This window comes from Doryrhamphus excisus, linkage group LG19 (genome assembly GCF_037039965.1).
Source record: "Doryrhamphus excisus strain RoL-2023G ecotype Guam linkage group LG19, RoL_Dexc_Guam_v1.1, whole genome shotgun sequence".
In the NCBI taxonomy this organism is placed as follows: domain Eukaryota; kingdom Metazoa; phylum Chordata; class Actinopteri; order Syngnathiformes; family Syngnathidae; genus Doryrhamphus; species Doryrhamphus excisus.
The window spans coordinates 5674030-5697482 of record NC_136375.1 but is presented as its reverse complement, the minus strand read 5'-3'; the positions used below and the strand labels follow the sequence as shown (position 1 = coordinate 5697482).

Below are 23453 nucleotides of genomic sequence, written 5' to 3'. Positions count from 1 at the left end.
CACACAATGCCACCAAATCTTTGTAAAAACATCCACATTTTTGACATAGCATACCATCTATATATTTTTAAAAGTTAAAAAAATTATTTGTAGGCTTATGTGTCCCACATTAAATGATATGGTTGTCAAATCTGGCCCCCAGGCCTTGTGTTTGACACCTGTGTTTTGTGCAGCAGCTTGAAAAAAAATATTTTACATCAGCTATACTGTCATCCCTATGGAAGCCTTTTTCCGCCACTGGAAACAAAATATCCCAATGGTAAATGGAAATAAAAACGAGGTAGAAAGTCGTCTCGTCACTCGACAAAATGGCTAGACAGTTGTGAACAGCCATATCCCTTTTTTATTATTTCCATGCCTCCAAATACTTTCCAATGAACGTTTGCTTGGTACAATTCCATGTGAATTCACCAGCAAATGAAGTATTTCATCGCTTAAAGTACTTCTCAATGTACTCAAAATCCATGCCTGAACAGGAGAGAAGAGCTGCTGCTGTAACTCTTCTATAAATCTCATTATTTCCACTTTTTTAGATCATTATTATGACTTTTTATCTCGTTATTTTGACTTTTTATCTTGTTGTTTTTACTTTCTATGTCATAATTTTGACTTTTTATCTCGTAATTTGGACATACCGTTGGGGTATATATTTTTTTCAGTGGCGGAAACGGGCTTCCATACATCCCTCCCCACTTTGGTAATATTTTACAGCTTCACTTTATCACGTTTAAAAAAAAAAAAAAAAAAAAAATCATAATGTTTTGTGGTTGAACACCACATATTACTCAAATCAATGTATATCAAAGTAATTTTTTTAATAAAAAAAAAAATATAAAAAAGTTGTATATATTTATTAAAAACATTTTGTGGCTGTGACTTTGTATCATTGCTGTCCTGTGCTTGCGACGCAGGCGTCTGGGCCACCAAACTGGGGGAAATGGCTGGCGTGAGGGTGCCCCTCATCGCCATGCATCACGCCTACGTGGTGACTGAAAGAATCGAAGGCATTCAGGTCAGTCTGCCGTCGTGTCTTCACCGTTTTAGTATATTTGATGTCCCAACTACTGTAGAATTGTAGCGCACGTGATGTTGCCTTTTAGTTCCAATAACCAGCAGGGGGCACTGTGGCCATTTAGTATCCAGTGCTTCTGTTAAGCTCTAATTGTATTTGGCTGGTATGTACTATATTTCAGACCTATGATGCTGTCATGTACTGCATGTTAAATGAGTGTGAGTGGCCAGCCAGTGGGCGCACGTGGAAGTGTGCTCATACTCCCGAGGCCTGAGGCTTTTGAAGCCACAGCCTGTCTCTGTTAGGCAGTTCAAGAGCAGCTTAGGGAGCATTACTGCTTTGTCGCACGCACACACACGCACACACACACACACACATTGGATGAAAGTAGTGCTTTCTTTCTAATCACCACCGGGAGGCACTAGGAGCATTTCTTTCACTTTTTAATCATGAATTTATTGAACATTGTACTGTTTTGTTTTTTTTTTGTTCAAAAATACATTTAATATTCCAATTTGGGATTTTTTTGAAGTGAACACTATAAATGTTGGTCAAGAATAAAGGGGTGTAATTGAGTAGATCAAATAATTTTCTAAACTTGATTTGTAGTGCAAACAGTTATTAAGAAGCATATTGCGCAACACGGCAGCAACAGAACCGATGTTGTAATAGCATTAAGGAGCAAACTGCCTGCTCGGCATTAATATCACTGATGAGTTGAATGTAAACGTCAGTACTATAAGCGTAGAATTTATAGGTTATCACATGGTTTGTCATCATGAGCTTATTACCATGTACTATTTAATCAAAAGACCATTTTGTTCCCAGAAAATTTTCAGTTTATTACATGTATTATATCAGTGTAAACAGTGTAAACACAGGAAGTTTAGTTTTCGTTTTTCCATCATGAAACGTGCCAGAGAGTTGAATTTTGATTTGAGAAAATCAGGCTCGTATTCATCTCCATTTTCTTTTCTGATTGATAAAATAAACATCGACACGTATTTGTCTAACTCAGGCGGGGGAATACTTTCTACCAGTCTTTGTTCGTTCTTGCAGTTGATGAGCCATTCAGAAAAAAGCTTGAGGTCGCCCTTGGTTTTCCGACTTTTATTTGCATTTTTAGTTTTTTCGATCATTTCAAGAGTGTCCTCCTCATTAATGGTCATAAAACGTTCAATTTCTAATATTCTGTTTGCTATTTTTCCCTATTTGTCTTTCGCCGAGATTGTCAACCGCTGACATGTTGACAGAGCACAGACGGCAGCAAAACAAACGCTGTGTGTTCATGCTGGTGCGCTGTTCTCTGATTGGTTGTTTCACGGGCACGATACCAGAGCAGCGCGCTCTGAGTGGACAGCTACGGGGGCTGATACTGGACATGGTTAAACTCTATATTTTATCAGTATCACTGCCCTGGGCTTTGACACAGTATCATTTCGGCCTTTTCCCGTATCATTCATGGGCGCTTTCTAGGGTACAGGGACAATTAATACTGTAGTATGTGATAAAGTATAGTATATAGCGTAGTATAAGCCCCTCTACCTGCCCACACGCACAACCAAAACTTTAAATTATTGTTATTTATTCTAAATTATTAAAATTATTTGTACAAATTACTGTTTACGCTGTACATTGTTGTTCATATTTGATGTAATCTATTTATTCTCCACATTATTATTTATTATTACACAGGAGCCAGACAACAACATTTCATTGGCAATTTCACTGCTGTGTTATTGTGCAATGACAATAAAAAAAAGTCTATGTCGTAGCGTGCATGGCTTTCACACCAGCAGCCTTTTAAAGCGCACACAGAGCTAGATGAAACTGCTGGAGCTGTCATTTCAACACATTTTTATTTAAAAATGAGCTTAATGTTAGGGTTTGCATTGGTGTAAAAGTGCACTGCGTCCGACTGTGAGCTCTTCTATATTATTGTAATATTATACGACACTAATGTAGCCTAATTGGGTTCTAAAAGATGGAAAAATATGTATAAACTGTAGAAAACTAAGAGTTGCAAAACAAGAAAAACACACATGGACAAAGTGGCTAAGATCAAGCTTTAGATTGAGATGTGAATAATTGAGGGTGAAGAGTTCTCGCCTGTAGCTGTTCTTCAAAAGATTTCATTAATAGCAGTACATTAAAGGAATAAAAAAAAATACATCAAATCAATGCCTTTTTTGCAGAATATGCCAAATGTGAGGGACCATGATGCATCGGTGTACCTCCGTCTCCAAGGTGATGCCCTCTCCGTGGGCGGATATGAACAGAACCCGATCTTCTGGGATGAGGTAAACGGTCTTATGCTATTTTATAATCCATTTCACGCTGATGAAAAGACCTTGGAAGCAAGTAGCATTGAGTTTGAACCATTTACTCTGTAAAGCGGGGGTCTCAAACTCAATTTACTTGGGGGCCACTGGAGCTCGGGTCTGGGTGAGACTGGGCCACATCAGGTTTTAAAAAAAAAAAATGCATTTATTAAAAACAGAAAAATATACAAACTTTTTCAGTGCTTTGGTTCCGATTTGCTACAATGAAAGCGCTGATAAAACATTCCACTGTTCTCAAATATCTTAATTTTATTTTTATGCACAAAATAAGATGAAAAATAAATAAACAAATCAAGAATAAAGAAAATCAATCAATCAGTAATAAATAAATATAATAATAATAATAAAACGGCAAATAATAAAAACTTAAGAAACCACATATAGTTGGTGGGTAGACAAATTATTTTTTTCAGATTAAAATGAACAAAGCATTATTAGAGCCCTGTAGACATGACAAAACACGACTATAGTCACATTTATACTCTTTATTTACAACATATTGCGCAACTGCAGGGTCTTGAGACACATGCTAACTCAGAAACTAGAGAGCTAGCGACCTAAACGGTAGCCTCCAAGTTATTTCCTTTTAAACTTAAATAGCCAAAAACTTACCACTTCCACACGGATAGGGAGGATAACTATTAACAGTTATTTAACCTTTAACATGAACATTAATCAAACGTAATAATTTTTTCTGGGTACATGATACCATACAGCATCCATATCAAACTTGCGCGGGCCGCACTAACATTAAACTTTCATATCAAGGCGGGGGCCTCAAACTAGTGTTCTGTGGGCTGCGTGTTTGAGACCCCTGCTGTAAAGCGTCCCTGACATGATTTATTAATGTTGCTTAAACAAGTTATATATTATTTGTCATCATGTTCTGCATCGGAGTTCCATTTTTTTGAAGCAAAATTTGTATTTATAGTTATTGCTAGCGTTGTCGCTATCATGGAATAGTGTTTAGAAGACATTTGCTCTCTTCTGTGGTGACTTTGACGCCGTTCTTTTCGTCTTGTATTACCGAAGGATACTATATTACTATTCTACACTATATACTATTCTATACTTTAAAAAAAGAATAGTATCCTTTTTCAGAATGTTTATACTGTACTTTAGAGTCAAATGCTTGTTGTAAAGGAGTTCCTTCATATCAACAACTACCTTTGCTACTAGTTTTTTTTTCAACTTTGAACCCTGCCGCTGATCCAGCCGTGCATCTAATCTATGGCTAAAATTTACTTTACTTCAGAACTGCTACTGATACTGTGCCGCTCGCGAGTCAATGAGCAAACGGGAGCTCAACCACAAGCTACCGGTGCACTCGCAACAAGCTTGTCAACTCACTGGAAATCCCAGGAGATAAACAGTATAACGACATAACATACTGTACCTCAGAAATATACATAAAATGAAAAAACAACATTTTTAAGTTTCAGTTATCGCGTCTGAGCAATTCATGCATTAGGGCGCTGCGATGATGTCAGCCTCCCTCTGGGCTCTATACTCCAGGCTCCCTCTGGTGGACAGAGGCACCATTCATTCATGTTTTTCTCTGTTAGAAATGATTCCCATAATATTTTGACATTATTCGTCTTTGTCAAAAATTTTAAATAAGTTGTAAAAATAGCGTTATTTTTCCTCATATTATGATAGCTTTTAGACAACTTATTCGTTGCTGTTTTTTTTTTCTTGTTAAATGATATTTTTAGAGGCCCGTAGGCTACACTTGGGACACCCCCGGGTTGGGCAAGATGGCTCCATCTGGTGGACAGAGGCACCATTCATTCATGTTTTTCTCTGTTAGAAATGATTCCCATAATATTTGGACATTATTCGTCTTTGTCAAAAATATTTAAATAAGTTAAGATATTTTTCCTCATATTATGATGGCTTTTTGACAACTTATTCTGTTCTATTGCTGTTTTTTATTTTCTTGTTAAATGATATTTTTAGAGGGCCCCAGGCTACGCTTGGGACACCCCCTGGGTTGGGCAGATGTACCCAACGTTTCCTGGTCTTTATACTTCTCATGAAGTAAAGAATCAAGAAGTTGCAGCCGCACGAGGGCTTAAACATGGCGGCTGAATGGAAACGCTGCAAGTGTGATCCACTGGTCACCACTCTTGAACACACACTCCCTAAAAAGGACCCTAGTGCCCCCCCCCTAGTCCTGAGAGGAGCCATTCCACCTGGTGAGCTTTTGATGGAAAGCCATTCCACAATTCCAGCAATGTTCCTGAAAAAGTTGCTGCGGTGGAAAAGGTCTCGTCATGACTCGGTGACTTTTGTGTCTTTGCGGCCTGTCTGTGGGCAGACATGATTCATGCGTCATCTTTCATCCCTCCCTCTCTTTCCTCGGCTTTGATCGTTTCGTTGTGAGAAGGAGCGCGGAGATGAGAATTAGTAGACGACACGCAAAGAGAGAGAGCGAGAGTGAGAGAGACGTGAGAAAAGAGGACGGAGTAAGGAGGATTGATGGCTCAGGAAGGATGTGGAGGAGCGTGCTGGATGGGACAAAGCAATCTCCGCGCCAGCGTGTGCACTGCGTAGCCACGCAGAACTCCTTGACGATGTAAAACCAGTGACCGGCACCTCGGATTTGCCATTCATATTCATATTCCCTCTAAAACCATGTGGAGTCAGACGCTGCTTAGAAAAGCTTTGGAAATCTCTTTTGAGGCCAACATCTGCAACGTACAATATCTCACATTTCAGCAAGTATTTTTTTATGGTAGTATATCTCATCAAGGGGCACAGCGGGGGGGTCAACGTTTTTCCAGTGAGGGCCACATAATGACAAATGAAAGGATGCAACTTTGCAAGGTTGATATTTTGTAATGAAAAACTGCATCTCAGCTTTGGCATACAGGTCAAAAAGCCCAATATTAGTCTCAGCTTCGACCAACCCCCTATTTTGGGTGTTGTTTAAAAAAAAAAAAATTAAGAATCTTTGAAAATTTAGTTTTTAGAATATTATGACTTTATTCACATAATAATCAAAATGTTTCCGAAACCAAATCTGAAAAAACTTTGGTTATTATTATATATATTTTTTAAAATAATTATTATATTATTAATATTTTTAATAATATTTAATGCTATTAATAATAGTTTGTTTTATTATGTAATTTTATTATTATTATATATATATATTTGTTAATAATTATTATTATTATTTTATTTTTAATAATATTTAATACTATTAATAATAGTTTATTTTATTATGTATTATTATTATTATACTTTTTTAAAATAATTATATTGTTATTATTATATATATTAATAATATATTATTATTTGTAATAATAATATTTAATGCTATTAATAATAGGTTGTTATTATGTAATTTTATTATTATATATATTTTTTATAATTATTATATTTTATTTTTAATATTATTTAATACTATTAATAATAGTTTATTTTATTATGTATTATTATTGTTATTATTATTTATTTTAAATAATAATTATTTTTTAAATAATATTTAATACTATTAATAATAGTTTATTTTATTATGTATTATTATTATTATACTTTTTTAAAATAATTATATTGTTATTATTATATATATTAATAATATATTATTATTTGTAATAATAATATTTAATGCTATTAATAATAGGTTGTTATTATGTAATTTTATTATTATATATATTTTTTATAATTATTATATTTTATTTTTAATATTATTTAATACTATTAATAATAGTTTATTTTATTATGTATTATTATTGTTATTATTATTTATTTTAAATAATAATTATTTTTTAAATAATATTTAATACTATTAATAATAGTTTATTTTATTACGTAATTTTATTATTATTATTATTATTAATAATAATATTTCAACTCTGCTACTAAATTGAATTATAATGAAATATTTCCTCGTGATGATGCGACTCCACAAAAAAAGAGGCCACGTTTGATGCAGTTTTAAGCTGCAAAAATGGCCACAAGGGGGCAGAAGTGCATTTTATAAGAACTCTTCTGCAACTGCACTGCAAACAGGAAGTGAAAAGCACAAAGTCTTGTAGCATTGAAGAGATTACGCAGAGGGAATACATTCACATGCTTGTACGCAAATGTGTGCACGCACACAGTTCGTATCCATCCTTTCGTCCATCCGTTTTCTATGCCGCTTATCCTCACCAGTGGTCATTTGTAAATGGTTCATGGTGTTATATTTGTAAATAAATGTTTTTTTTAGTGGATAGTCAATATGTACATTATTAGTCAGTTAGGACAGGATCGTCCCTTGAGAAGATATTCATGTGCCGAAAAGGAGATTTTAGTGATTTTAGTGACTGAGCCAGATTAGAGGCAAAGGGAAGACTTGAGAGGCTTCAGACTTTAAAGTCACCAGTGACCTTCTTGTGGAGGCGATGAAAACTAAGCCTGGATGAGAACTCTTCACCTCTTTTGGCGTCTCAATGAAAACTTTCCCAGCCTGAGAAAGACTCGATCAGTAATATCGTTTGTGATTTGGGCTGTTGCAGGTTTCCGATAAGTTTGCCTTCAGCCTGTTTGACTTGGACTGGGATGTTTTCACGCAACATATCGAGGGCGCCATCAACAGAGTTCCTGTCCTGGAGCAGACTGGGATTAAATCCACGGTCTGTGGACCAGGTACATACAAGCACACATGGGTTTTGTTTTCATTTGGTTATCCAGTGACAAATAATGAGTATGTGTTTTTTTTTTTTATGATTTAAAATTTTTATTTGTATTTTTTTCCACAGAATCCTTCACAGCAGACCACAAGCCGCTGATGGGAGAAGCTCCAGAGGTTAGAGGTTTCTTCTTGGGCTGTGGCTTCAACAGTGCTGGTAAGCTGTGGCGATAAACGGTAAAATGGCAGGGAAATTAAAATAATTTTTTATATTTTTTTTCTGCAAAAGGCTGGAAAAAAAAAAAAATATATATATATATATATATATATACACATAATATATAAAGGGCTGTCAATCGATTCAAATATTTGATCGCAATTAATTGAATTTAATCGCAGATAAAAATACGTTTTTATCTACAATAAGTAGCGGAAATCTCTTTATAGCAAACAATTCACATTATATGTTAAAATATATCAATTTCAGAACTATGGGCCATTATTTAAACAATACAGTCAGCAAGCGTATTTTTGTATTACTATTTTGAGGGGTCTCAAACTCAATTTACCTGGGGGCCACTGGAGCTAAGGTCTGGGTGAGGCTGGGCCGCATCAGGTTTAAAAAATAAATAAATAAAATAATACAACAAATAAAATATATAAAGGAAAAAAACCTAAAAAATATTATAAAAATATTTAGACATATTAATTATATTAAATATTAATAAATAAAAAAAATTATATATATATATATATATATATATATATATATATATATATATATATATATATATATATATATATATATATATAAATAGTCTTCAATGCTCCTGCTATGCCCTCCACTTTTTCAGTGCTTTGGTTCTTTGGAAAAGCTCTGATAAAACATTAAATTATTATAAATGATTATAAATTAATTTGTATTTATTATTAAATAATGTTTAATGTTAATTTTTATTTCTCGACATAAAATAAGATGGAAAAATGAATAAGCAAATAAAAAAACAAGTGAAACAAATGAACAAATTAACTTTTATTTATTATTAAATTATTAAATAAATGTTTAATGTTAATTTTTATTTTTCGACACAAAATAAGATAGAAAAATAAATAAGCAAATCAAAAAACAAGTGAACAAATTAATTTTTATTTATTATTAAATAAATGTTTCATGTTATTTTTTATTTTTCGACACAAAATAAGATGGAAAAATAAATCAGCAAATCAAAAAACAAATGAAACAAGTGAAACAAATTAACAAATTAATTTTTATTTATTATTAAATTATTAAATAAACGTTTTATGTTATTTTTTATTTTTCAACACAAAATAAGACGGAAAAATAAATAAGCAAATCAAAAAACAAATGAAACAAAAAATTAACAAATTAAACTTTCATATCAAGGCGGGGGTTGCAAACTAGCGAGTTTGAGACCTCTGCTATTTGTCTTTATTATTAGCATATTAGCTCTTAAACTCGTCCACAAACGTTCAGCAAATACAAAATGTGAGCGAGTGAGACCTCTCACATTGATACTAACATTATTATAACAGTATGTTTATGATAGTGGTTTTTAAATTCGAAATGTTTGTGAATAAAAAAGCCCTTGGCTTAAGGGTTGTCGCTTTTTATACAAGACTCAGCTGAATTTAAATTTGTAAATATCGTTTTCTATCGTAATACATCCCAAAAACACGATGATATATGCTCAGGTCCATATATCCCAACCCGAGGAAAAAAAACATGGCTGCTCAATTTCCAATGAATTTGCATTACGTCCCGTGATAAACACCTCCCAGGGAATGTTTCTAAGCATTCCCAAACAATTGCCACCACTTTGCAAGCCTTCTCATCCCTCCCAGCTGCCCCCACCCACATGCTTGGGTGGTAGCGTGCATACATGCAGCGTTATGTGTGCACCTAAACAACTGAAGGCAGCCTGAACTTGAACCTGCCTCGCCATTATCTCTGCACTCCCAACATCTTAAATGAATACCCCAGCAGCTTCATGGACGTGAGTCAGTCCATTACAGACACGCCAACAACAAATGTCGACAAGTCCAAGCCCCCTGTGGGAGTGGAAAGGTTAGTGGGTTTTTTTATGACAAACACTTTGTACCTTACAGTTACATAATATTTAAAGAACCAGGGGGCACCATTTTGCATTGCAGAGACAACTAGCTGCTCTGAGAGATTATGATGCGTTCAAGGCTGCTGGGAAATATCAGACTCGTAATGAAAACAAGTTTGTGCTGTTAAAATTGTCACTAGTGTTGTCTTAGTTTTTGAGTTATCAAAGAATATTTTGATGGGCCAATCCAAATTCACCCAAATTAAAACAAAAATATAGTTTGTGCTGGGATATGCCTTTTAAAATGGTCACTTGTGCTGTTTTCAAAGATCATTTAACAGGCCAATCTAAAATCACTGAGCACCCCATTTGCAAAATATTTGCAATTGTTTGTGTTGGTTAATGCTGATTTGTGCTGTTAAAATGGTTGTTTGTGCTGTTTTGATTGAGAGTTTGATTGGCCAATCTGAAATCACCCAGGACCTAATTTGCTCCAAATAAACACAAATTGTTGCAATCGTTTGTGCTGGTTAGTGCTGATTTGTGCTGTTAAAATGGTTGCTTGTGCTGTTTTTTGTGTTTTTTAGAGGCCAGTATAAATTCCATAAATTCCTCCAGCCCCCCCACCCCCATTTGCTCCAAATTAAACTCATCGTTTGTGTTGGTTAGTGCTCATATGTGCAGTTAAAATGGTTGCTTGTGCTGTTTTTTGTGTTTTTTTTAGAGGCCAGTATAAATTCCTCCACCCCCCCCCCCCCCATTTGCTCCAAATTAAACTCATCGTTTGTGTTGGTTAGTGCTCAATTGTGCAGTTAAAATGGTTGTTTGTGCTGTTTTTTGTGTTTTTAAAGATGGGTTTATAGGCCAGTATAATTTCCTCCAGCCCCCCTCCCCCCACACCCAAATTTGCTCCAAATTAAACTCATCGTTTGTGTTGGTTAGTGCTGATTTGTGCTGTTAAAATGGTTGTTTGTGCTGTTTTGATTGAGAGTTTGATTGGCCAATCTGAAATCACCCAGAACCTAATTTGCTCCAAATAAACACAAATTGTTGCAATCGTTTGTGCTGATTTGTGCTGTTAAAATGGTAGCTTCTTCTGTTTCTGTTTTTGTGATAATAAAGAATTTTATAGGCCAATCGAAATTCACAGAGCCCCCCATTTTCTCCATATTAAATAAAAATAGTTGCAGTCGTTTGTGCTGGTTAGTGCCAGTTTGTGCTGTTAAAATGCTTATTTGTGCTGTGTTCATTTGCTCAACATTGTTTTACAGGCCAATGTGAATTTACCCAGTGCCCAGTTTTCTCCAAATTAAACAAAATTAGTCGCCATTAGTCGAGTTATTAAAGATCATTTTGTCGGCCAACGTAAATTCACCTGCCACCTCCCAATGTGGTCACAATCATTTGTGCTGGTTTGTGCCGTTCAAATGGTTGCTTGGCTGTTTTTGTTTGACTTACTTGTGCTTAAATTAAAAAATAATAATCACAATTGTTTGTCCTGTTAAAAAGGTAAATTGTGCTGCAGTTGTTTTATAAGCCAATCCAAGTTAATCCAAGTTAAATTAATCCAGATTAATCCTACTTGTTGAGCGAAATCTCAAAATCAAATCATGCAGACAAACCAAGCCCACTACAACGACACCACAGGTCAGCGGTACCGCACAGCATCAATCCAAAATCCACAGCATGTTTGACAGTGATGAGTGCCGCCAGCACGGGGGAGCTGTGGTTCACTGAGGAGAACCATGAATTCCAACATGGATGAATTTTTCATCTCGGGATAAAAAGCAAACGAAGCTTCCCTGCTTGGTCTGCTTCTTCTGTTTTTGACACAGCACATTTCACAAAAGCAGAAATGTTTTTACGTAATCCCCATTCCCTGCCCCCCACCACCCCCCCACCCCCCCTCTTCTGCCGCCGTTTCATCTCCCATCTCATCTCTTATCACGGCAAACACATTGACTCCACAACAGCGGCTTACTGGGCTGCAGGTTGGATAAGTGAGGAAAGCGCAAGGGGCAAAGTTCGGCGCCGACACCAAGCGCTTACTTTGGCGAGTTCGACGTGTTGCTAGGCAACCTTAAAAATGGCAGTCGCCGTGCACAGAGCCGATCTTAAGTGCTGTGACTTATTGTGACAATTACGGAGGTGTAATTGCTTTTAAGGACGATGTAGTTGCATCCACGTCATGATGGCAATAATAAGCACCTTCAGCGCTATCATGATGCATTTACTATGCTTTCACGGTTGCAGCAAAACAAACACCAAATCACTTTGGTGGAGTATAAAGGCTGTAATATTTGGGGACAGAATAAAGTCAACAGAAAGTGGAACATATACTAATCCAGTGGTGTCCAAAGTGCGGCCCGGGGACCATTTTCAGCACGCGGCTGACAATAAAATCCAAATATTACGTGAATAATGTCATAATTGTAAGAGGCCAGCCTCCAGCCATGCCCACTCCGCTGTGATTTGGTTCCACTCGGCTTGTACCCGGGCACGCCCATACAAGGAAGTCAACCCAAACTTCTTTCAAGGCTCATTTCCAAATACACAAACCTCATTATCTGAAACCTTGGCATCATTTAACACGAAAATACAACATTTATAGGTCAGAAACGTGGAAAACGCATAATAGGTCCCCTTTAAGGAAAAAAAAAAAGGTTGTATTCTAATGACTAATCACTAGGGTCACAAGTATGCTGGAGCCTATCCCAGCTGTCTTGGGGCGAGAGGCGGGGTACACCCTGGACTGGTGGCCAGCCAACACACACATCGGGAGATCGAGAGAGAGAGAGATCGAGAGAGAGATCGAGAGAGAGATCGAGAGAGAGATCGAGAGAGAGATCGAGAGAGAGATCGAGAGAGAGATCGAGAGAGAGATCGAGAGGTCGAGAGAGAGAGACAGAAGTCGAGAGGTCGAAAGAGAGGTCGAGAGAGAGAGACGGAGGTCAAGAGAGAGAGACGGAGGTCGAAAGAGAGAGAGAGACGGAGGTTGAGAGAGAGAGAGACGGAGGTCGAGAGAGAGAGAGACGGAGGTCGAGAGAGAGAGACGGAGGTCGAGAGAGAGAGAGACGGAGGTCGAGAGAGAGAGAGACGGAGGTCGAGAGAGAGAGAGACGGAGGTCGAGAGAGAGAGACGGAGGTCGAGAGAGAGAGACGGAGGTCGAGAGAGAGAGACGGAGGTCGAGAGAGAGAGACGGAGGTCGAGAGAGAGAGACGGAGGTCGAGAGAGAGAGACTTAGGTCGAGAGAGAGAGACGGAGGTCGAGAGAGAGAGACGGAGGTCGAGAGAGAGAGACGGAGGTCGAGACAGAGAGACGGAGGTCGAGACAGAGAGACGGAGGTCGAGACAGAGAGACGGAGGTCGAGACAGAGAGACGGAGGTCGAGACAGAGAGACGGAGGTCGAGACAGAGAGACGGAGGTCGAGACAGAGAGACGGAGGTCGAGACAGAGAGACGGAGGTCGAGACAGAGAGACGGAGGTCGAGACAGAGAGACGGAGGTCGAGAGAGAGAGACGGAGGTCGAGAGAGAGAGACGGAGGTCGAGAGAGAGAGAGACGGAGGTCGAGAGAGAGAGAGACGGAGGTCGAGAGAGAGAGAGACTGAGGTCGAGAGAGAGAGAGACTGAGGTCGAGAGAGAGAGACGGAGGTCGAGAGAGAGAGAGACGGAGGTCGAGAGAGAGAGAGACGGAGGTTGAGAGCGAGAGAGGTCGAGAGAGAGGTCGAGAGAGAGAGAGAGAATTAGTACGTAGTATTAGTCGATTTTTGCGGGTAATTTATTTTATAAACTGTTTGACCAAAACCGCATTACATCATCTTGGAAGGCAAGTTCTAACAATAACTGGTGGCCAGCCAATCACAGGGCACATATAGACAAACAACCATTCCCACTCACATTCATACCTATGGACAATTTGGAGTGGCCTAACCCCCCCATGTTCTACTGCTGATTGCTAAAGGACGGATGAAGGTCTTTTTTTTTTTTTGGTAGGTTCCATGTTTATAGCCCTTGAACACAATATTCTGTGTGCCGTGAAAGATCTTTGGAAATCAGCTCAAAGAAAGTCAATTTTGGGGGTTGGATTTAACCGTTGTGTTGATTTAAGCCAGGGGTGGGCAAACTACGGCCCGGGGGCAGCATGCGGCTTCAAGTATTTCAAATTTTAACATATAAACTGGCTACATGACTTGCAAGTCGAATGTTCATTCATTCATTCATTCATTCATTTTCTACCGCTTATCCTCACAAGGGGGGTGCTGGAACCTATCCCAGCTGTCTTCGGGCGAGAGGCAGGGTACACCCTGGACTGGTGGCCAGCCAATCACAGGGCCAAGTCGGATGTCTTATTCAGTAAAAGGGGACATGAGAACATAAAGCTGATAGTATAACACTTTTACAGATAAAATTAGACAAATAATTCAAGGAAAATTCTAAGCATAAAATAGTGTGTGTTAAATATATGTTCTGGCCCCCCCGGACAATTTTGTTAACTCAATGCAGCCCACCCCTGATTTAAGTTCTACACAGGGTAGTATTACAGGAGAACACGCTTGCTGTACTTTCGCCTGTTTACATTTTGTAATGCATGAGGAGATCCAGGGCCCGGGACACACACACCAGTTCTGCCCCCCCCCCGCCCCTCATGCCTGGGCCCGGGACAGGATACCCCTTTGTCCCCCTCCGTCAACGGCTATGAGGAGATCTATAAGATGTCAGGTGGATACATTTCACCCATCTACAACCGTGCATATCTAGATTTGCATCAGCCGTTTTCTTCCATTTGAATTGCAGAGTGTTGTAGTGTGGACGGGGTATTGCTAGTGTGTGTATTTCCAAAGCTTGGCTAAATTAGACACAGCTGGCCTGGCCGGCACGGTCCCATCAAGCTGTGCGCAGCCACAGGAAGTCATGCACGCTACAGCTGCGTATGGACTTGGGGTGCATGCCAAAGTGGGCAGCTTTACCGGAGAGGGGGGTGATAGAGCATGTTTTGTCATAATACTATGTCAAAATATTTGATTTCATTGCGTAATTGACTTACAAGGATGTAAATGGATGCTCAAGGAATCATTAGGGTGACCAAAAATCTGAACTGAACGCGGTGTGTGACGTGCCCAATTTTACCGAGGATGGTGTCATGTTTTGCTTATTCTTTGTTTTTTTTTTGGCAACATCATTCACACAGCAGCCTCTCAGGGATTACGTCCAATCCGGTGGATTGGACTGCGCCATGACACACTGGAGGGTTTATGTCCCACAGCTGACCTGGGAACACCTCAGTGTCCCTCGGTGAAACCCGACAATGCGGCTTGAGGCTGGTCTCTGGTCTGATTCTCCCAGCAGCACGGGACAAAGTGCATTCCATGTCGGGTAATACGGGGGGTTGGCAACCCCTACGTGACACAGCGCACTTGGACATGTCATGGTTTGTGTTGTGACACGATGACGCACGTTTTTCGTTAAAAGGCATTTATTTTTACTAATTGTGTGATCATCCCTAATGTGTATGCAGTTTTCTATGCCGCTTAGCCTCATTCATACCTACGAACAATTTAGAGTCGCCAATTAACCTAGCATGTTTTTGGAATGTGGGAGGAAACCAGAGTACCCGGAGAAAACCCACGCATGCACGGGGAGAACATGCAAAGCAGTCTTCCCCATCTGGCCGTGTGGCCTACATGCCAACCACTCGTCCACCGTGTGGCTCCTGTATTTTCACTGATGCTTCCACAGTAAGGAGATGAGATGGAAAGACACGGTAGATGACAAACGTTTACGTAGCAGTACAGTAACAGGGACACGGGGAGGATGCGGATAGCGTAGCGGCAAACAAGAAGCGCCGGCAAGTAGTTCTGACGTGCCGAGTGGAAGCGCCGACACATGCAGATGCGTGCTGGTGCTCAGACGTCGCCGTGCTTATCTCGGGTGACATTTATCAGTGCCACCTCGTCCCGCTGCTTGTCCAAGTGTCTGGGGAGAACTTCATCACTTCACTGCAGAAAAAAAAAAAAGAAACCCTCCCATATATCTACTCAGACGTCCACCTCCGGCCCAGGCCTGGAGTGATGGCGCCTGCAGATGTGTGAAGTGATCAGACATGGAGAGACGGGGAGAAAGATAGGGAGAGGGGGGGAAGGCCACTCTGCTCGTGTTGCTGCATATTGATGCTGGGTCGCAACACACACACACATGTATGCAAATTGGCAAGACGGGAACACGAGTGGGGGCTGGGGGGGGTGTCGCTTCAAGGGAAAAGCTCATTAACGCTGCAGTTTTGGAGCCAAGATGTCTCAAATATTAAATTAGTGTGAGCTAACTCACTGAATATCTGGCTGCGTTCACACGTTTGATTTTTGGGACGCCGGGCAGGACCGAAATTGCCCCAAAAATAATACAGTGATACCTCGATATTAGTGGTTATTGATTCCAAAACTACGAGAATGGAGGAAATGTTTCCGACAGGAAATCTAATTCTAAATGAGGAATGTTTGCCGTTTGTTGATGTGGACTTGAATTGAATGGTGTTTCGTGTTTTGGCCCCATGGTGCGTTATTTTGTCGCTAACACGTAGGGACTCCATTGTGTGGAATGATACAGTGTAGGGCAAACAGATTAGCAGGTCCCTGCCCCGCCCCACTTTTAGCCTTGTTTTAGCTCTGAATGAATGTATGGATATTGTATTTTAATGCATCATTTACTCTGTTTTTACTCAACTCTATTTTTATTTCTTTTTCTCTACTGTAAAGCGCCTTTGAGTACTCTGAAAAGCGCTATACAAATAAATGTATTATTATTATTATGATTGTTTATTATTATTCATTCATTAATTTTCTACCGCTTTTTCCTCACGAGGGTCGTGGGGGTGCTGGAGCCTATCCCAGCTGTCTTCGGGCGAGAGGCGGGGTGCACCCTGGACTGGTGGCCAGCCAATCACAGGGCACATATAGACAAACAACCATTCACACTCACATTCATACCTATGGACAATTTGGAGTGGCCAATTAACCTAGCATGTTTTTGGAATGTGGGAGGAAACCGCAGTACCCGGCGAAAACCCACGCATGCACGGGGAGAACATGCAAACTCCACACAGAGATGGCCGAGGGTGGAATTGAACCCTGGTCTTCTAGCTGTGAGGTCTGCGCGCTAACCACTTCGGACGCCGAACAGCCCTATTTATATATAATTTATGTTATATTATTATTATTATATCAGGGGTGAGCAAACTATGGCCCAGAGGCCACATGCGGCCCACCAAGCGTTTGAATCGAGCCCGCCAGTTGCTTTCTAAGTATTTCAACTTTTAACATACAAGCTGGCAACATGACTTGCAAGTCTGATGTCTTATTCAGTAAAAAAAAATAAATGTAAAATTAAATTTTGTAAGTCAAGTGGTTAGCGTGCAGACAGCAGACAGCAGTTTTCTCCGGGTACTCCGGTTTTCTCCCACATTCCAAAAACATGCTAGGTTAATTGGCCACTCCAAATTGTCCATAGGTATGAATGTGAGTGTGAATGGTTGTTTGTTGGTTGGAAACCAAATCATGCAAAATCTGTGTAGTCCTACTCTGTCTGCACTTTGATGCGGCATACTGGTATTTGTAACACAGGCCAAATGTCCGTTACGCCTCCTGACACGCAGAGCAGCAACGAATGTCCTCCATTCTGGTCTGTTCCGGGCTAGCTTGGAGTTTTCATGTCTTCCTTAACTGTGCGACGTCAGTTGGTCTTGGGTCGCCCCCTTTTCCTTCTGTCTGGTGTACGGTGAAGGGATGCTATCTTGTTTGCTAAGGCAGTGATTGTTAGAAATCGTCAGGTGCGCCGTGAGGTGCGCCACTTTGCGGAAAAACCGACAGATCTTCCTGATAGGCTCTTTGTGTGGAACACTGTCATTCTTTTGGATGGACGGAACGCATTTCTGGTACAACTGGACTTTGGTCTTGATTCTGTCCCATGGAGACTTACGGTGTGGTTTAGGCTCCTGAAGGCAGTCCTAGCTCTGTTGATTCTGTTTTGGATGTCACTGTGTGCGCCTCCGTCTTGTTTTACAATACTAGATACAAGATAAGTGAACTCGTCCGTTGCTGGTCGGGCATCACCATAAACACGGATTGGTCGTGGGTCCGAGATGTTTAAGATCATGACTGCAGATTTCTTCTGTTGTATTTTCAAGCTAAATTGTTGTGTAAAATAGTGTTTTGTCTTGCATATGTTGGTGATTGTGTGAAACTAGGGCCAGATCATCAGCCATGGGGCCAAAGTCAGCGCCGTAAAGAGCATATTCATAAAGTAAGGACTTGATTAGGCAGCTTTGGTAACATATTACGTCACATAACTCAAGTATTTTTTTCTGATTTTCTCTCACATATTTGTCATGTCTGCAGGATATTTTTCGTCACTTGAACACGGGTTGGTGTCTTTGCTGAGTGTTGCTTGTTTGGTGCGTACCAGAGACAGGGTGATTGTGTTCACGCTCGACCAAACCCAGCACCTCAGCAGAGCACCGAGGACCTTTTCAACCCAGGCAAACACAAGTCGTTAATTCCTGTATTGATGTCTTGTCTTGTGTGTTTTTATGGCAGGTATGATGCTCGGCGGTGGTTGTGGCCGAGAGCTGGCTTACTGGATCATCCATGGACGCCCTGAGAAGGACATGTACGGATATGACATCAGGTACTTGGTCTTAAATCCAATCTACTGGCATCATATGGAGCTAAGGCCATCTGCTTTATACCTGCTAGAGCCTACTTCTATTTATAATGAGCAAAGGGGTAGGGTTCAGGATGACGTACAATTTTACTGGGATATTCACATAGTAAATAATAGTAAAAAAACAAAGGCACTAATCCCTCGTTTACTGTAGTTAATTTCTTCCAGACTACACCACATTTCCCCAAAGTAGCAACCTGTTTATAGTCACATTTACACTTATTTACATTCATTTCTTAAAATAATACTCAGCATTAATAAGCGTTAAATAAATTTTTTTCACTTAAATCGATTTACCACTGAGCATTATTACAATTTACACAATTTTTCACAAAAAGGAAGCTGAGTGAGATTTAATTTAATTTAATTTAATTTAATTTAATTTAATTTAATTTAATTTAATTTAATTTAATTTAATTTAATTTAATTTAATTTAATTTAATTTAATTTAATTTAATTTAATTTAATCCACTTGTTTGTTTATTGTACTGCAGAGAGGAACAAGCAGACAAGTCATAGTCATAGGAAGTTAATTTAATTTAATTTAATTATGCTCTTGGTTGGTGCTGCTGTTTTGGTTAGCTCGGGGAATTAGCTGCGGGCTCTTTGATGTCTTCTAATGTATGACGAGAGACAATTATGGTTCGCCAACCAACACACGCTGAATGATCACATTTTTGTCGCCGACGCTAAGTACTTGAAGTGACATTCATAAACACAAGACGTTTGTAAGCATCAGGAAGCGCAGGAACAACGAGGAATAACTTTTTTTGTTGGAATCGCTCTCCTTCTCAGGCGCTTCCACAACTCGCTGACGGGCAACCAACGCTGGATCCGAGAGCGGAGCCACGAGTCGTACGCCAAGAACTACTCAGTGGTTTTCCCCTTTGACGAGCCGCTGGCCAGCAGGAACATGAGGAAGGATCCCTTCCACCAGGTAAACGCTGAATAATAACCTCCACTTGTTTGTTTATTGTACTACAGAGAGGAACAAAGTTATTGGGAAGTCCTTGTCATACTTCCCCAACAGGAATTTACCAAGCATGCCTTGTGGGTTATATATCAGTATTTAGAGCACATTCAAAACAGATATATGTGCTCATGCCTCACATAAGGATTGTGGATGGAGGGGAAATTTTAGAAAAAGTGCAGTTTTCCTTGAAATTACGGATGTCCGATATTGGCTTTTTTTTTTTTTTTTTTTTGCTGAAAACTGATATGCCAATTGTCCAACTCTCAATTTCCGATGCTAATATCGACTGCTACGTATATGTGCAACATGACATCTCCTTTGGTGGAATGATCACGTGTGTTGTATACAGAGCTTAAATATTGGTTTTCATGATTGGGGAAAAAATCGGATACTGATATCGACATTTTTATACTGATATTGGGCTGATGATAATCCTTCCGACTATAAATCTTTTATATTTTTCCGTTAATTAAAAAAGTGACAGCATTTTAGCCATAATTTGTTAAAAACTGCACAAACGAATCACAAACAAATGGGACTATTTTGGTTCAATGTGAAGAAAATGGGGATCTGCATGAACTTTAATTGACCTGTAATAACTCAAAAATGAAAGCAACACAGATGTTCTTTTTTACTACACAAAACAGCACAAACGCAGCACAAACAAATGGGACTACATTGGTTTAACGTGAAGAAAATGGGGGTCTGCACAAACTTTGATTGACCTGTAATAACTCAAAAATGAAAGCAGCACAAATGTTCCTTTTTTTATTGCACAAAACAGGAAAACAGCACAAATGCAGCACAAACAAATGGGACTATTTTGGTTTAACGTGAAGAAAATGGGGGTCTGCACAAACTTTGATTGACCTGTAATAACTCAAAAACAAAAGCAGCACAAATTTTCCTTTTCAATTACACAAAACAGCACAAACGCAGCACAAACAAATGGGACTATTTTGGTTCAATGTGAAGAAAATAGAGCTCTGGGTGAATTTTGATTCAAAAATGAAAGCAGCACAAATGTTCCTTTTCAATTACACAAAACAGCACAAATGGGACTATTTTGGTTCAATGTGAAGAAAATGGGGGTCTGCGTGAACTTTGATTGACCTGTAAAAACTCCAAAAACGAAAGCAGCACAAATGTTCCTTTTCAATTGCACAAACGCAGCACAAATAGGGCACAAACAAATGGGACTATTTTGGTTTAACGTGAAGAAAATGGGGGTCTGTGTGAACTTTGATTGACCTGTAATAACTGAAAACGAAAGCAGCACAAATGTTCCTTTTCAATTGCACAAAACAGCACAAACGCAGCACAAACAAATGGGACTATTTTGGATTAAGGTGAAGACATTGGGGGTCTGCACGAACATCGATTGACCTGTAATAACTCAAAAACGAAAGCAGCACAAATTTTCCTTTTCAATTACACAAAACAGCACAAATGGGACTATTTTGGTTTAAGGTGAAGAAAATGGCGATCTGCGTGAACTTTGATGGACCTGTAATAACTCCAAACACAAAAACAGCACAAATGTTCCTTTTCAATTGCACAAACGCAGCACAAATGGGGCACAAACAAATGGGACTATTTTGGTTTAACGTGAAGGAAATGGGAGTCTGTGAGAACTTTGATTGACCTGTAATAACTGAAACATGAAAATAGCACAAATGTTCCTTTTTTTATTGCACAAAACATGAAAACAGCACAAACGCAGCACAAACAAAAGGGACTATTTTGGTTTAATGTGAAGAAAATTGGTTTCAGGGTGAACTTTGACTAGTAATAAGTCAAAAACAAAAGTAGCACAAACGTTCCTTTTCAACTGCACCAAGCAGCACAAACGCAGCACGAACAAGTAAGACTATTTGAAGGTCACCAAGTGATTTTGCTTCTGGTTTGCTGATGGTGACGATGATCATGATAAAACATTAGTTTGATAAGCAAAAACCAGACTAATGTGTCAACAGTGTAAGAAATCAGTCAGCGTTAGCGATGCCAACCTCTCCATCCTCCGAGTCTGACGGATGTGTTCACTTGTCACACTTTGCCCGCTCTTTTCCCCACTCAGCGTCTCCTTTCATTGTCATTCCTTCCTCATCCCTTCGCGCCGCGCGGTCAAAAAAGCGATTGAGGCAGTTAGCTGTGTCACTCTTCGCCGCCGGGTACATTTTATTAATGCGACGCCTGCCACACAGACTACGAATGACACACTTATCTCCGGTCGGCGAGTCGCTTCGGATGTCTTTCAACTTCTCCTGACGCCGAGACACAAATTCCTAATGGAGCCTTGCCACCATATTTAAACATTAATGGCCCACTTAGTCTGGCCTCCCTGTTGCTGGCTTCACTTAAGTGCCACACGCTGTCTGAAAACGCGTCCTTCTTCACGTGTCCGGACAGATTGCAGATGGCGTTTACAATAAGTTTTTGTTATTGACGGCTGGCGTGAAGGATGAGCATCATTACTTTTAGCAAAGACGGGCGCTGATGTTTTGACGTTTCGCTCCGTCTGATATTAAAGATGCAAACTCCTTTAAACCCAATTTGGCCTTTTTAAAAAATGATTTCATGTGAAATATTCAAGAGACAATTTTTTGATATATAATTGGATGTGTCATGGAGGCCTCATTATCTTTTTAGGACGTACTCTCTCTGCTCGGGAGGGATTGGGAATTGTGACTGCTTCCCTAACGACTTCAAAATAAAACTCTGATCTTTTATTTTTTTATATTACATGCTGTCCGCTCTTGTAGGGAAATCAACAGTTCAAAAATATTGTCATCCAATATAATGTTTTATATATATATTATGTATGTGTATATGTGTATATGTATATATGTATATATGTATATTTTACATGCACATCTACTGTAGATACAAAATATGATTATAATATGATTATAAATATGATAATAATTTTTAATTCAATTAATTAGGCAGAAAGCATGGCTATATGTTTTTTGTTTTATCACATAAAACATTTCCACTTTCACATCGGGATCCAGCAAAATTACTGCATCAAAGCCATAACCCACGGTTGTCCAAAGAGCGGCCCGAGGATCATTTGCAGCCCATGTCTTATTTTATTCATTGGCCAGCGGCACATTTTAAAAAGAAAACTAAAACAAAACCCAACAGCATTAAAATTGGAACAATCAACAGTAATTTTACCAGAATAAAGTCAAAATATTAGAATAAAGCTGTAATCCAACTCGAGAAAGAATAATGTTATATTAGGAGGAAAAATAACATCATTTTAGTAGCATTAAGCTGGAAATATTCAAGAAAAAAGACAATTCTAAAATCAAGAAACAAACAAAAAATTAGTTTGATTCCCTACTTGGCCATCTCTGTGTGGAGTTTGCATGTTCTCCCTGTGCATGCGTGGGTTTTCTCCGGGTACTCCGGTTTCCTCCCACATTCCAAAAACATGCTAGGTCCAAATTGTCCATAGGTATGAATGTGAGTGTGAATGGTTGTTTGTCTATATGTGCCCTGTGATTGGCTGGCCAGGGTGGACCCCGCCTGTCCCCCAAAGACAGCTGGGATAGGCTCTCGCATACTCGTGACCCTTGTGAGGATAAGCGGTAGAAAATAGATGGATGGAAACAAAACAATGAATAAAGTTGTAATTTTTAGGAAATTAGTTTGGGAAAAACGTTCTAATATTGTGAAAATAAAGTCAAAATATTATGGGAATAAAGTCATAAT

The 23453-nt window shown here is 39.2% G+C and overlaps 1 protein-coding gene across 4 annotated transcripts in view; it reads left to right on the top strand.

Annotated features, from left to right (window-relative positions):
- Positions 1 to 23453, top strand: part of sardh (sarcosine dehydrogenase) — a 54524-nt gene that overhangs the window by 7103 nt on the left and 23968 nt on the right. For all 4 annotated transcript variants that reach the window (XM_078799187.1, XM_058057354.2, XM_078799188.1 and 1 more), the window contains 6 exons: positions 912 to 1012; positions 3208 to 3312; positions 7863 to 7992; positions 8106 to 8192; positions 18634 to 18724; positions 19556 to 19697. In XM_078799187.1, coding sequence (XP_078655313.1) covers positions 912 to 1012; positions 3208 to 3312; positions 7863 to 7992; positions 8106 to 8192; positions 18634 to 18724; positions 19556 to 19697 — 656 coding nt within the window. The remainder of the gene's footprint in view (positions 1 to 911; positions 1013 to 3207; positions 3313 to 7862; positions 7993 to 8105; positions 8193 to 18633; positions 18725 to 19555; positions 19698 to 23453) is intronic.